Genomic DNA, 14,808 nt, shown 5'->3' on the forward strand with positions numbered 1-14,808 from the left:
GTGTAGTGAACGATGAAATTAAGCCTTGATCGAATGACGAATCCCTGGCCCCTTTGCCGGGAAAGTCTCGAGCAGGTTTTCTAGCTTGCTCCGGGATCCCCGGACCGTTAGTCCCTACCGTGCAGCTACGGATCGTCGGAGTTGGATTAACCCTTTAGATGCGAAGTGTTCTCGGATCTCCGTTGTGGAACTGGCGACTGAACTCAAATATCGAAGTGGTACAACTTGACATCTTTATGTTAGGGTATTTGAGACATTCTTCGGAACTGGGATCAAATGGACTCAAATATCAAAGTAATTCGGAAACATTCGGTAAAATCTATAATTATACAGTATCACGATAACGTTCACGAATAATTGCAGTAAAGATTGATAAAGTCTATTCGACCTACGACTGCCTCGGACTTCAAAGTGTTAAAGCAACAGTCCAGGCGACCCTCTGGAAGTTTCCACCTCCACAAGCTCCGGGTTATCATAAACGAAAGTCAGCGTCGATGATTTACACGCGGCAATTGGTCTCCGCGAGAAACTGGTTTACTGGTTCCACGGGGGATAGCTCGTCGCCGTAACGAACCGGGTTACACAGTTATCAGGCGTTATAGGCCGCGAAGCTGGTCGGCTTTAGGTTCCGCGGTCTCTTGTCAGGTTCGTTTAATCGATTACCGGTTCGCCGCGTTTTACAATGCTCGAGGGTGGTGGTAGTTTTGTCCGCGTATGAATCGACCGCGCTCGCGACAACGTCCCCGTGTTTTCCGTCGTGTGTCGGCCATGCTTTTCCTCTAACACGGGAAGCTCTGCCTCGTTATTGCGAGCTGAGATAGCGCGCGCCGGTTCCGTCCGTTTGTTTTATCGAGAGCCGCGCGCGCGTTCGATCCGCCGCACCGGGAGAGGCGGGAGGAGTATCGGGTGGACGATAATTTCACCTTTTTTCTCTCCCTTTAAGAACGACGTGTCCAGCTTGTATCGTATTGAAAAAGGAAAGGCAGATATTAGAGAGGGAGAAAACGGTCGGGCGGATGGGGGAACGAAACAAGAGCAAAGAGTAATGGTCTCCGCTAGACAGAATACGGTCCTGACCATGCGTGCACACGGGGCTGTTTCTACCCTCGCGGAGCCCAGCGTGTACCAGTGTAGAGAGAGAGAGGGTGGGATGGGGTGCTCACATTCGGTACACCTGTGCTGTATATTGCGGAAAAGCCGGACTTGCCAGGCAATAAGAATTTCTTTCTCGATCCGCTCGCGACCGTTCCCTTTTTCCACCCTCGCTCTCTTTCTCTTTTTCCATCCTCGCTCTCTTTCTCTTTTTCCACCCTCTCTTTTCCTGTGCTTTTCTCCTGCAACCTTTTATTGATACTTCTATTCTCCCGCATTCTCCTCCCCTTCACCGCTGTCTCCTTCTCGGTTCTCTTTCCGCGGTAATGAACTCGCGTCCTCTCGTGTTCACTTGCTATTAGGGGTGTTATTCCGCAACGACGAATCAGGAATCTTTATTCCGTCTGTTAATGCGTTAACACCAATGACCAGCGCTCCCAAATTGCCGCAACGGAATAATATGCATTTATATCGCACCTTCAATGAGCCTGTGTTTTCTCCATGTGAATTCAGAGGCTGAAGCCGCTGTTACTTTCGGGTCCGAAATATTACGCGGGCACGCAGACCAACAGTTCAACCCTTCGGAATCCTTCAGCTTACACGGTGACCGACCGAAACGAGTTAGAGAAAAAAAGTTTCCTCTCGGCGTGAACAGTGGTCGAAAGCTCGGCGAACGAGCTGATAAATTTCGATGGCTCGTAACGGTGCAGGAAAAGGGGTTGGCGGTGGAGTCGGGTCGCGCGGCGTTGCGTCGCGTCGCGGGCTTCTCGTTCCTCGTTAACTCGTCGCGAATATCTTCGGTCGTTATTAAGCTATTAAAAAGTCTAGTTATCGTTGTCGCGGCGTACACAGGAGAGACAAGTTCTCGAGGGTTCCCGGGCAGGAATGCCACTTCAATAACGAAGCCGAAGCGGAGTCGAGGGGCTTAATTTGCCTCGAGACGCCCGCCATGTACGCCTGCCTCCATCTCTCTTCTCTTTCTCTTCTTCCACTCTCCTTCTTCCTCTTTCGCTCCCGCGGTGCGCGCTTCTCCGTGCATACATATATCTGCGCGGTGGGATGCTTTTCCTGGGTCGACCGACGAGAGCAGTCTCCTCGTGTACGTGCACGCGGTCTGGCTGTGTTGTAACGCGCGTGTGTGCGTTTCACGTAGAGTACATAGCACGGCTAGACCATTTTGCAGCATTCCTGCCATTCTAACATCCGCGTTTCATTAAAAGATCTTGCCCGACCTCTTGGCGTAGACTCGCGCACACGGAAAAGCGTACACACACATACACGTGCACATACACACATGAACACGCGAGGAGAGAAGGTGTTTGAGAGCAGACGTCCTGCTCGCGCGCAGCCCGCTCCTATCTCCCGGAATAAGAAAGAGACGAACGCAAGAGGGACCGCGTGCAGAGGAATGGGAGGAGGCGAGCCGCCGCCACGTAAGCGAGCACCGATTCTCTCGCTCGAGATATTCTCGCGGCGTGTAATCTTTTTGCTTGAATATATCGACGCCGGTTCCTCTCCCCGTGCCGCTCGAAAAATCGTTTCCGGCGAGGACTCGAAAGAGAGAGGAGCGCCCGGTTTCTCGAGTTCACGGACCGATCGGTCCACGGTGACCTCTTGATGATACGATCCTGGTTTAGTAGGGTATCTCGAAGACAAAAGGGGTGGTTTTGCATGTTTTTTATTTTGGACGCACGGCACTTGTTCTGGATATGAATTTTTGAATTATTCTAATTGTAGAAGAAACGTTGGCACCAAGGGTATACGATTGATCAGACGATTGGTTCCAAAATTTGTCTTAAAATTCTTTGTTTCGTTCATTTAACTTTATATCAATTTCTATATTTTCCAGTTAATCAGTTTTTCAATGGTCTTTCCTCCTGTTTCTACATCTCTAAGAAAATTTTGTTTACCTTCGTTTTGTAGCCGATTATTCGACTGATTGCAGTAGGAACAGATGCGTGTATACAAATTTTTATCAAACGACGTTGGAACAGTAGCGTCAACTACAAGTTGGTCAGCCTGATGAGAACATTCATGCTGCACGAGGACTGTCCAACTTTCTTGCGTCACACTGTACGGAAGTTCACCTCAATTTTAGATATCACATCGAAAGCGTGTTTCTAGAGTACCGTGTCACACAGAGATTCACTGTACTCCGAAGGTGATAGAGCAAAATAGCGAAATAACTTTCGAGCAAGGGGACGAAGCGCGTGTTCAAAAGCTTCGACGAGTTTCTCCGTGCGACGGAAGCTTCTTACGTATTCAGTGGTCACGAGAGCAGATGTATTCGTCGGGAACCGTCGTGTGCCGCATTTACGACGGTCGGTTAGCACTTAATCGGGATCCGGCTACTCGCCGCAGGATGCCCGAAAGCAATTGCTCCTTTCGGGTGACTTTATGGGGTGCGGATATGGCGTGGCTCGTCACGCCGAGTCGAAGGATAAGATTTTCGAAAAGCGATCGCGGGGAGGGACGCGATGGTTCGGGGGGACGAGACAGAAGCGTGTAGACGCGGAGCAGCACCGCCGGTAATGCGGCATAATACCCCGTAAGGGGGTTAAGAGTAATTCCTGTCGACCAGGGGGTCGTCCCTTTCGACGTTTACGACGTGTTTTACGCGATCAAAGCGAGCCGTAACAATTATTGGACGATTTCGCGGCCGTAAAATTTTATTCGACCCCCGCAGCAGCCGCCGCAGACGCTTCTCTCTTCTCTGCCACCCTATTTTCTTGCGCGACCGACGCGCCGCGAGACGGAGGGGATGCGCCTCGACGGTCTTCGCACAACCAACCCCCTCCGCGCGTTCTCCGCCGCCCTTTCCTTGTCGTCTTCTTCACAGCGATACGATATTTTTCTTGGTTTTGTTAGAGGAAGTGGCCAGGGGGGTGGGGGAACGGTGTAACGCGAGAGACAGGGATAACGTGGCTGAAAAAGAGGGGCAGTAGCTCGAAAAAATTTATATCTTAATTAAGATTGTTCCGCTCGTCGGTAATGAGAAGACAGAAAGCAACGAAGCCGCGAACGAATGAAGCGGCGAGCAAGTCTTGAGCGTAGCTATACAACGAGTTTGTCCTAGCCGAGATACCAGTGGTTTGATTCTTCATTGTGCTAGTAAGCCTGCTGACCTGAGTTACACTTGGATCATTGACGTGTCTTGACGAGGGTAACTCGTTCTGGGAATAGCGTAACGAACTGCGCAACCCGTTCAATAGTTACAAGCAAGATGCGATATGTGCTAACAACCCTCTAAAGTTTATCAATTGTCGACGTATTGCGTAGTACTCTATTTATATTTTATCCGATTCTCTCTGAGTTGCCTTAGTTGGGATTTATTTGAAGATTATACGAGGAGCTACAGGGATGGAAGTATAAAAAAGAAAGATTAAATTCAAATTATTCGAGATCCAATACTTTTTCTCAGATTTACGATGAAAGAGCCTCCGTTAGCAAATCCCGCGCATCCTGTAATTCTTGACCATTCGAATCTCTTTCCCACGTACCGATGTACACAGGAACCATATTTCCTCGTCATCGATCAACCTGCACCGGTGCAAGCCGAGCGTACTGTTCCAATGGTCATTGAAGCCACCCGGTACGCGGGTTTCCGCGGAGCGCGCCACTCGTTCGGCCACGTTTTCGCGTCGAGCTTTTTGATTTACGTTACTTGGGAAAGCCGCCGCGTCGGCGAGAACGCGGGGAAAGGGAGACGACACCGGTCGCTTTTCCTACCGGAAGTCGCCCGGGGGAAAGGAAGAAAATAATAAAAGCGGTGGAAAGAGGAGTGCGCGGTCGAACAAGCGAGCGAGCGAGTGAGCGAGGCGGAGGGCACACCGAGAGGACACGGTCGAGCGAATTCGACGCGCGGAACTCGGAGAGGAAACGGTGCCTGCGTGATAAGGGGCGAGGAGGCGGCAGGGAGAGGAAAAGTCCCGGGAGAAGGAGGGTTTTCTGTGTCGAGGCTGGAAAAACATCGGGCAAAGAGGCGGAGGGATCGCGAGAAACCGTTCGCACAGGATTCTTTTCGGGAAACGGAAGCCGGGAATTGCCAAAGCGCGAAAGAAATCGTAGGAAAGTTCTGGCTCGCGAGTAGAACCGGGGCAAAGGGGAGCGACGAGCGGCGTCCAGGCCGGAAGCGCGACGCACCCGGTCGTCTGCGACGACGTTATTATTATCCGCGCGTAGAAAAATTTAGAACCCGCCCAGCGAGACGTGTTTTTCACGCGGCCTTCGCGTCGCGTCGCTTTACAACGCATATTAAAACGCGTAACCCCGTCGGATTAAAATAAATATTTCACTCTCGCCTCTCTTTCTCTCTCCCTCTCTGTCACACTATATCGCCTCTTTCTCGTGGATTACGTCGAGTAATTCGAGATCGCGTGTATCGTTGGCGTAGCAACGGTCGCGGCTCGCAATTTTACAAAAAAGAAAAAACCGGTTCCGAACATGGTATCGTTCGTCGCATTAGCATTCGCTTTTGTTTGTTCGCCTCTTTTTGCGCGTTGGTAAGTTGTTCGGATAACGAACGCGAGAAGCTTGTTAGTCAACGGTACCAGCGAAAATAATATTCGAGTCTCGTTGTCGTTCCGGGCGACCGTGCCGAGGATTCGCTCGTCGAGAGGCCGGCGCAGGATAAACGGGCTCAAGGACCCGTTGGAACGATCGTCTTTCGCGGGATCCCATTTTTTCCCAAGCCAGTTCCGAGGATACGATAATGCTTGACACGCGACGATCTTCCACCTTTCCGCGGGCACCCGAGCGGAACCGGCGCTCGTAACGGAGCGAAACACGATATCAACAACGCAGAAACACCTCGTCTCGATTTCTTTCGTAAATCAGAGGAGGCTCGGATATTCTTACGGCTCGGTGTCGATATTGGATCCCCGGGGGGTAACGCTCGCTGTTAGCCTCCGTCTTCGCTTGGACTCCCTTTCGCGCCCCCGTACGACCCCTCTTCCGATACGCCAACGGGATTCACCCTCGAATTAAAAGAGCAGCCATTCCGACTGCCTGTCCGCCTGCCGTCTCGCTTGGCAGCCTGCTGGTCGCTCCTGCTTGCTCCTCCAACCCTCTTCCATCCCTTTAGCCTTACATCTGGACCCGGGTCCGCGCGGCGGAATCTCGTGAACGCGAGACGGAGACAGAGAAAAAAATTGAATGGATTTTGGGAACGGATCCCTCTTATACACCGCTCGAAAGGATCTTTGAACTGGGTCAGGACTCGAACTCTACCTGGCGTCAACCTTCAGGGGGAGAGCTAATAATGATGGACGGAACCGATCCTTTGGAGTAGTCGGATCCAGCAACGGTTCGAGCAGTTTCCCTCTAACCGTGTCCCTAGGGTCTCACGGGGAAGCAGAGCCACGGATAAAAAGAGACGCTATTTTCCAGATGTTCTTTTCCGGCTTTACATATTTGCTTCCTGAGTATTTTTATTAACTCGTTGACTGGTGCGGGAATATTCGTTTTACGTATTGGTTATTCTCTTGTAGCAACTATAAATTGAACGAGTTATTTCCTGCGAAAACTTCTGTTTCATTTGATACAGCTGAATTATAGAGTCTTGTATATAATATTATGCTTTGTATGATGCATCGACACGTGTTATATAGAAATAGCTTTGTTTCTTAATTTACAAATATTTTCTTAGCATCGAAGAGTATCATTTAGACCTCATCGGAAAACGTTGAATATTCTCGGTGATAAATTTTCGAGCGTCTAGAGTTAAGAGTAGTGATATTTACAACAACCGACGCCGCCAAAAATACGCGAGAAGAGATTTCCAATTGTTTCGAACCAGCCTTTACCCTCCCTTAAGTCACGAGAGGAAAACGCGCTCGATATGGATTACAGCCCCGCGGTGATATTCGGGTTTCCACCGGGTTTCCCCGGGTCGTCGCGACGGCTAGGTATCTGCACCTTCATCCGGTTCTCTTTCTATTTTCCCCCGGTCCCTTCGCTTTCTGTTTTCCTACGGTGAAAAGCGGGTAGCAGCCGACAACCCTTTGTTACCGTGCCTTATCTTAATTGCTTTCACGGGTTCCCGTTTAGATCAATACACACCAGCGACGTTCCACCGGCGCTCCGCCATCGCGCCGCTGTTGCCGTACAACGGCTCCGCTCTGGCTCGCGAATCTAAATTATCCTAAGGGCTGTTTCGACCAGGGATTTTCGATTTTCTCTTTGTCGTTCCTCGCCGGTGCGCTGTACAGCGCACGGAAAGCCCTTGCATATTTCAGGTTCACTCTCTACGCTTGTGTGGCTGTCGCAATCGAAACTGGTTTTCGGTCGATCTAATTTATCGTTCCCGGCTCTCGCGCTATCGACTGCGCGGCATTTCGACGCGCGAGAAATTTCATTCCGCGCGCAACATTTGCAGACGTGGATATGTTTTCGCGATTTCAGAAGTTTCAGTTATTCAAGGAAGACAGGACAATAGAGAATTTATGTTAAAGTTTCGTCGTCATTACAGCTAGCTTCTCTCGGGATCAAAGATGCTAATGCTTTCCCATGAAGGTCACCGATGACCGGCGCTTTCAAATTGCTTCAAAACAGTTACGATATATAAGATTCATATCGTATAAAAATATCGAACAGCGTAAGTAATTAAATAACAGTGTAACGCAAGAATTTTAATACCGAACAATTAATAATTTATCCTATTTATACACAAAACGTTCAAGATTCCCGTGGTAATGAACGCGTTAAATGACTTCAGTGTGCGGCAGACTAGTCTACCGTGTCGCTTCATTGTCTGTTATCGCGGTACCGCGTTGGTCCACGCGGGATGGATGCAACAGGGGTAGAAAGTTTCTTCCGGAAATTCGTGCGGCCTGATGGAAAACGGGGATCGGTGAAAACGGTGGTGCACGGGGGAGGGAATGGACGGAGAATTAGTCGTGCAATTAGCTCGATCTTCAACGGGGTGTCATATTAACGCAGTTTCGGCCGTTAACGACCCTCGAAAACGACGAGCGTTACGTTGTCGCCGCGCGGCTCGTATACATTTGTATGGCCGGTGTTTCACGCGGGCCCGTGGCTGTTGTGACGAATACGCGCCCCGACCGACATGAAGCAGGGCGAAGGAGGGGAACGGGAAAGAGAAACGCGTAGTGCCGTTCGCGCGATGCGAACGGAGAGAGGAAATGATAGAGCGAGGGAGGTGGAGAGGGGTGGAATGTACAGAGCCGGCAGACCGTCTCAGTCGTAAAATGTTAACTGCTAGTAAAACTGAGTTTACGTGCTTGTAAGGACCCCCCCAGGAGGTTAGCAGACCCTGTGCCACGGCGACATGGTACCAAGGGCCTCCCCTTACCCCTTAATAGCCAGATTATTGCCCGTAAGCCACCCCCGATTACTTTCTTCCGCTCGATACCCGAAAATAATTTCGGCGGAACGCTTAATTTCGCGGCAGGCACGCGTCTCCGCGTCTCTACAACTCGCGAGCCACCCCTTTTCGGTGGCGGGTGTCCGCGGACTTTCGATTTCCGGGGCAATTTCGCGCCCCTCTTGCGACGGAGCCGTCTCGCGAGATCTTCTCCCCCGAAACGAATAAACGAGAGTGCCGTGGATGGCTCACGGGCCTTTAACTTTCAATGGAACAACTTCTTCCGGCCCCGGTATCGCCATAAACGTACGTTTTATTTCATGGCTGAACGACGCGGACGAAGGTTTTTCATTTTTAATTATCTAGTGCCCCCCTTCCGCGCGAACTTCGCGCTACCAAAGTTTTTTAACGATGCACCCCTCGACCGTTGTTAACCCTTCTCTTAAATCGCGAGTGCTTTCGTTGTTTTAAGAATTTCAGTGCTGCTACGTTTTATTTGGAAATATCTGGTGCATCGATCAATTAAGTTTTCGATCTCTATAGGTACGGATACTGTTAACTTTCTTGAAAGAAATGATAATTAGAATTTAATGTTAGAAGCAAAGACGCTGGGATTCAGAGTCAATACCCTCTACCGATGTCGTCCCTGAAGGGTTAATTTTACGTGCCTCCGGAGTGCGACTGTAAAATTGAAGAGGAGCCGGCAACTCGGTCGGCAAAATTGTAAATCAGGTTCCCGAGGAATCAGCGAAAAGTTTCGCGACGATTCCCCCGCGTAGCGGAGGAGAGATTCATTAACGGGCGCGAGGGGCACCGACAACATTAACGTCTTCCTCGAAGAAAACGGTTCCCCAGCGATCGACTCCGCGTCTTCACCCTTCTGGCCGCATCCCGGAGGAGCCTGAACTCCAACCCCTTTGCCGTGGCGCCGTCCCTAATTGTTACACTTCGTATAAATGCATTAGTTCCGCGCATTCGTTTCACGCTCCCGCGGATCCCGGCGAACTTTCACCCCCCTTCCGCTATTCATGGCCGGCGCGCCGGCTCCTACGCGTCTCCGGAGACCTTTTTTTCGCCGGTGCATCGGGAAAAAGTTCTAACGAATTTAAATTACGGCTCGAATAACCGCGAACGTTAATTAATTCAACACTCAAATCTCAGTCGAGGGATGCGCGCACGGTTTAAAGCGCGGTGTCGGCCATTTAACCAACTGCCTCGCGTTAGAATCCGCGGCGAGACTTCCAGCGGTCGTTTCAATTAATTTAACACGAGCTGCCGCAGTCACCGATGACCGGAGCTACTGGATTGCTTGGCAACAATTAGAATAAGATTTTTATGGAGATATTTAGTGATTCGTGTAACTAGGTAACAGTGTAAGAATCGCGATGTCGTATAATTAGCGCCATTTATCTTTGCTACGAAGGAGTAAGTAATATAAACAGAATAACGCATACAGAAGCAGAAAAATACGATATTTCGTGGATTCTTCTAAAGTGAAGATCATTCCATTCGCTGGGCTCTTTAAACTCAGCCGCCGCCGATCAAACGGTAACCGCTTCGGTCGTTTCTTTTTTCGAATCACCGGACGAATAATCGGTAATCCCACAGGAAGTATATCTCGCGGTAGTTTGCTCGACTTTCCCGCGCTGTCGTTCATTCCCCCTCGGCGTGTGCTCACTCGCGCGTGCACGTGTTGGTTTTATACACACTCGCGGAGGGTGAAAACTGTCGAAGACCGTGGCAGCGGCGGGGAGAGCTGCATCTTTCCGCGAGGAACTGTCACATGGGATGGGACGTTGAGAGAAGAAAGGAGAGAGGAGAAGACCCTCGCGCTGTCTGCGGTTTTATGGGTCGTCCAGCTCCATCATGCGCCGTAAAAGTACAATAAAACCACTGTTACACCGCGGAAAAACCACCCCCTGTTCTAAAGCACTGCGTGCATCGGCCTTTAAGACAAAGAGAACGAAAGGGTCTGGACCGGGGAATGGTGATCCAAGAGGGTACACCGAAGCAAAATTGATTCTTTTACGATCGGTAAACGTGCGACTTTCACTCGACTCGCTCCTTCTCTCTCTAACTTCAACCCTCTCCTTCGATTCCCGTGGTTACACACGACGCTCCAGGGTTCGCCGTACTCGTCCGAGGAGAATCGTCCTCGTGATTTCTACGGCGTTTAACCCTAGTGACCTGGCTGATACAGGCGCCGTTTGGGCTCGAAGTTTCAGAGTCCTGTAGTTCCTCGTCTCTTAACAGTTGAAGTTCGTTAATCCGTCAAATGAAGCCTGAATGACTGAACACAATGAAATATATATAGAAAAATAGTATAGAATAACGACCTAAATGAATTTAGTCATTGATGGTTGTACATATTTCCAGTATTTCCAAATGAAGATATCAGTAATGAGCCTTTTTAATAGTTAAATAGCTCCAGCGTCAGAAGCAACCCTTTTGTCAATAACCTATCCATAAAACTAACCATGAACTTTTATCTGTTTCAGTGCTGTCGTTAAGGAACACTCAGGAAGAGGAACCACCCGATCCGCAGCTAATGAGGCTGGACAACATGTTGATCGCGGAGGGTGTGGCGGGACCGGAAAAGGGTGGTGGAGCGGGAGCGGCGGCGTCGGCCTCGGCGGCCGCGGCGGCTGGACCACCTGGACAACCTGACAACGCCATCGAGCATTCGGACTACAGAGCGAAGCTCGCCCAAATTAGGCAGATCTACCATCAGGAACTGGAGAAATACGAACAGGTTCGTAGCGAGTGGGGGGAGCAAGCTGATCTTCGTCGGTCGAAACGCGATATTCCCCGAAACTCGTGGAACATTCTCGAATGGTCGGGCGTAATCAAATCGAAGAGGCGGTTTCGTATGCAGTTTTCGTGTCGGATTTTTTCTTTCATCTCTCTCTTTCTCCCCCGTTTCAACCCTCGAGCGGCCCGATAAGAGACCAGTTGGTATACCTGCGAGCTCCTTTCTCTCCCTTTCCCTCATTTCCTCCTTCCCTGTCGAACAATTTGCGTGCTAATGAACCTACTCGCTCGCGCTAAGTAAAATCTCGCGTGTCGAGCGAGCCACTGCTGTATCGCGAGCCGCGGATCTCTTTAACGCGAGCAAACCCCGCGGGCTATTGTGTTCCCCGTGGAAATTCGACGGAATTCTCGACTCGCTCCGACTAACGTGCTTCTTCCGCTAACTCTGCGAAACGTGTCGTCTCTTTGGTAACCGTTCGTTTTTCAATTGGCACGTTATTGCGGCGTTTCGACATCGTTGCAGTTGGATTCATCAAGAGCCAAAAGAATTTATAGTGCTCTTCATTTATAACAACTGCTCCCGAAAAAATGAACCTTAACCATTTCATATTCTAAATTTAAATTTTAAATTTTTTAATTAAAGTAAAATACCGTTGGTATAACTCTTCTATTGTACACGGCGTATTCTCTAAAGCCTTAAATGAGCATGGTCCCTCTGAAAGCGAATCTGCTATTTTCTTTCAATTTTATTCGGATCGGTTCATATTCTACGATAGTCGAAAAGAAAATCGCGGAGTCCGCGAAACGGCTATCGATCAGTGAGCACGATACCCGGACACGGTCCCGGGCTGTTTTGCATTTCCAGTTTTCGTTATTTTCATCGCGGTGTAATTCAGCTGCGCGTCCGGGACGCCGGCGGCGTGGCTCGAACCGCCGACCGCGTATTCAATTCCTGCTTATTAATATGCGCGCGATTGAAACAAAAAGACCGGGCGGGCGTGTAACACGCGAGACACATACGCCCGCTCTACCACGACTCACTTATCAACGATAAAAGCATCATTCTTTTCAACGCCCGGCCGCTCTCGCGGTTTCTCTCTTCGCCTCCCTCTTTTGCGTGTTCCTCGAACAAGAACGATGAATTACACGGAACGTCGAAACCTCTCGAACCTGAAGAATGCTTCCAGTTCCCGGAATTCGAAACTTAGCACCTTCAGCGTTCTGCTACAAAAATCCGAATTAGTTGCTCCCGTTACATTTCCCTTCGTATTTTTCCATGCTCGATGAATATTCATGCAAAAATGTTGGCTTCGGTTCTCGAAACACGATATTCCAGTTACCGAATGAAATCAGCATTTCAAGTTTCAAGAGTTTCGAGTTTCAAAGCTTTCAAGAGCTTCGAAACCTTACGGAGCACCGAATTCGAATTTCGAGGAATTTAAAATTCAGCTTTAAACCCACCCCTAGAAAATAACGATAGCTCGTCGTTCGTTCGTTCGTCCGTTCCGTGCGTTCGCGCGTACATAAATACCGAATCACTCGCGCACACACTCGCCAGTCACGAGAACAGGGTTGGAGGGGGGCAAAGTGAGAGAGACAGAGAAAGAAAGAGAGAGAGAGAGAGAGAGAGAACGTTCGGGTTTAATTGCCACACCCGTTTCGACCCCATATTTCACAGTGTGTCAGCGGTCTTGATGTTTCCCCGCAGCGGATACGCACACCATTGCTGTTCGAGGTCCACACGGTGTGTGGACGCATGCGAATTTCTTTGTACGCGCAACAATATCGGAGAGGCAGTGCCTCTGGGTCGAGATGTATGCGTTCGCGTGTACGCCGACTGTGAAACTGCAGTTAGGGGGTAGTTGACGCCCTATCGATAAACCCGGCCCATTAACAAGTTTTAACCCCGTTCCTTTCTAGACTGCCTATACTCAAAGAGAAGCCCAAGGCACTTTTATAACGAAGCGTGCTTTGATTTCCTCCGGTATACCCTTTCTTTTTTTCTTCTCCCGCAGGTCTCATCACTTTTCCTCGCCGCGTACGCATCGTTTTTTATCGCTCGATCGCTCGATGCACACGGCGGGATAGCTCCCTTTCACAGAGCGCGTTCAAGCAAGTTCGAAAGGATAGAGGGAATTTTTCCTGTGCGTCAATGCAAGTGCCGATCAAGTTTTACACTTCAAATTAAAGTGGGAAACATACAACAAGAAGTTAAAAATAGATTCAGTTCAATTCTAAATATCTTTATCGGTACTATGAATCCTGGTGGCGATTATGGGAAGAAAGAGCTATCACTTGCTCTTAGACAACAAGAAAACGATGCCACTGATACAGTCACCTGTCAATTGTTTCATCAATCTTATATATTAATTAGGTAGCAGAATGAACGCTTAGATTTCCAACGTTGCAGAACGTTTTCTCCTTCTGCCTTCTATTTTGCTTCGTCCGTTCTTCGTTCATTCGAGTCTACCATTCGTATCGCGCGGGCACGATTGTTATTTAAATGAACACGCGTTCTCTGGACGCTCGGAGTATTTGGCGAAAGAGAGGGAACGAGGGAGAAGGACGGAGGGCGAGGTATAATACTCCAGTGTTTCGGGTAGCCGGGGTTTCGTGAATATATCGCCACGCTTAAAAGTAACGATATTACGGCTGATATCGTCGCGGCCAAAAGTTTTATCATAACCGAAATTTACTATTCAAACTCGCGCGGCGGCCGGGGGCTGCCCCGGACTCGCTGCATTAGGGTGAACGTCTGCCTGGCTATGCAAAATGGCGTGACAAGTACGAGAATAGAACCGCGCCGAGTTTTACGAGATCGCGTGATCACCGCCAGCAAACATCGTCTGGCATGAATTTTACTGGTGCATGCCCGCCTTTATTTCGTCCGATTCTCAGTCCAGATTTCAACCGGCTCGACCGCCACCGCGGCTGTGCATCCGTTGCCGGGCTCCTCGCGGACTCGCGGCGTCAGTGGTCTTTGGTTGAACCGCGGATAAGTCCCCGTCATTTCCTTTCCCTCCTTTTTTCCTTTTCAAACACCGCATCGTTTAAGTTTATCGAACTTTCCTTGTGTATCTTCCAGATTTCTAAGTTGTAGACATTTTAGACTTCAAACGCAGGTTTTTAATACCCTTCAGATGAAAACTGTAGCTTTCGTAGTAAACAAATCCCAATTTATGGCTGTAAATCCGAGTTATGGTTTTGAAGATGATGCTGTGGATGCTTTGTTGTAAACTAGGGTTTCCTTTCAATTACAGTATGTTAAACGAATGATATACTTGTTGATACTAAATAAAGAGTTAATGAAAATCACTTCAACCTATAGTTCATCAACAAGAAACGGGTATAATTTCTACCACACCAAGTTTCTGCTCGTCTTGTCGATAGTTTAAGGCGCTGACGCTATTGACCCTTTGCAGTCGAAAGTGTATCACTAGATATGTTCAACATTTTCTCTTGATATAGACGGCATTCTTTAATACCAAGTAAACATACATAATTTAATAAGAAAGATACTTTGTTTCAATACTTCACGTTTTGATGCATTATACAAAATTTAATATTATATATAATATAATATAATATAATATAATATAATGCATTCCCGAGTGCAAGGGGTTAATACAATGTTTCGGTGG

At 49.0% G+C, this 14,808-nt stretch overlaps 1 protein-coding gene across 6 annotated transcripts in view; it reads left to right on the forward strand.

The window, feature by feature from the left end:
* exd (PBX homeobox extradenticle) overlaps nt 1-14,808 on the forward strand; it is a 58,526-nt gene that overhangs the window by 23,879 nt on the left and 19,839 nt on the right. For all 6 annotated transcript variants that reach the window (XR_012999747.1, XM_031985003.2, XM_076372320.1 and 3 more), the window contains exon 4: nt 10,915-11,168. Coding sequence is in view for 5 of the 6 variants with exons in the window: in XM_031985003.2 (XP_031840863.1) it covers nt 10,915-11,168 (254 nt within the window). In the remaining variant the exon portion in view is untranslated. The remainder of the gene's footprint in view (nt 1-10,914; nt 11,169-14,808) is intronic.

Source organism: Nomia melanderi, chromosome 11 (assembly GCF_051020985.1).
Source record: "Nomia melanderi isolate GNS246 chromosome 11, iyNomMela1, whole genome shotgun sequence".
Lineage (NCBI taxonomy): Eukaryota > Metazoa > Arthropoda > Insecta > Hymenoptera > Halictidae > Nomia > Nomia melanderi.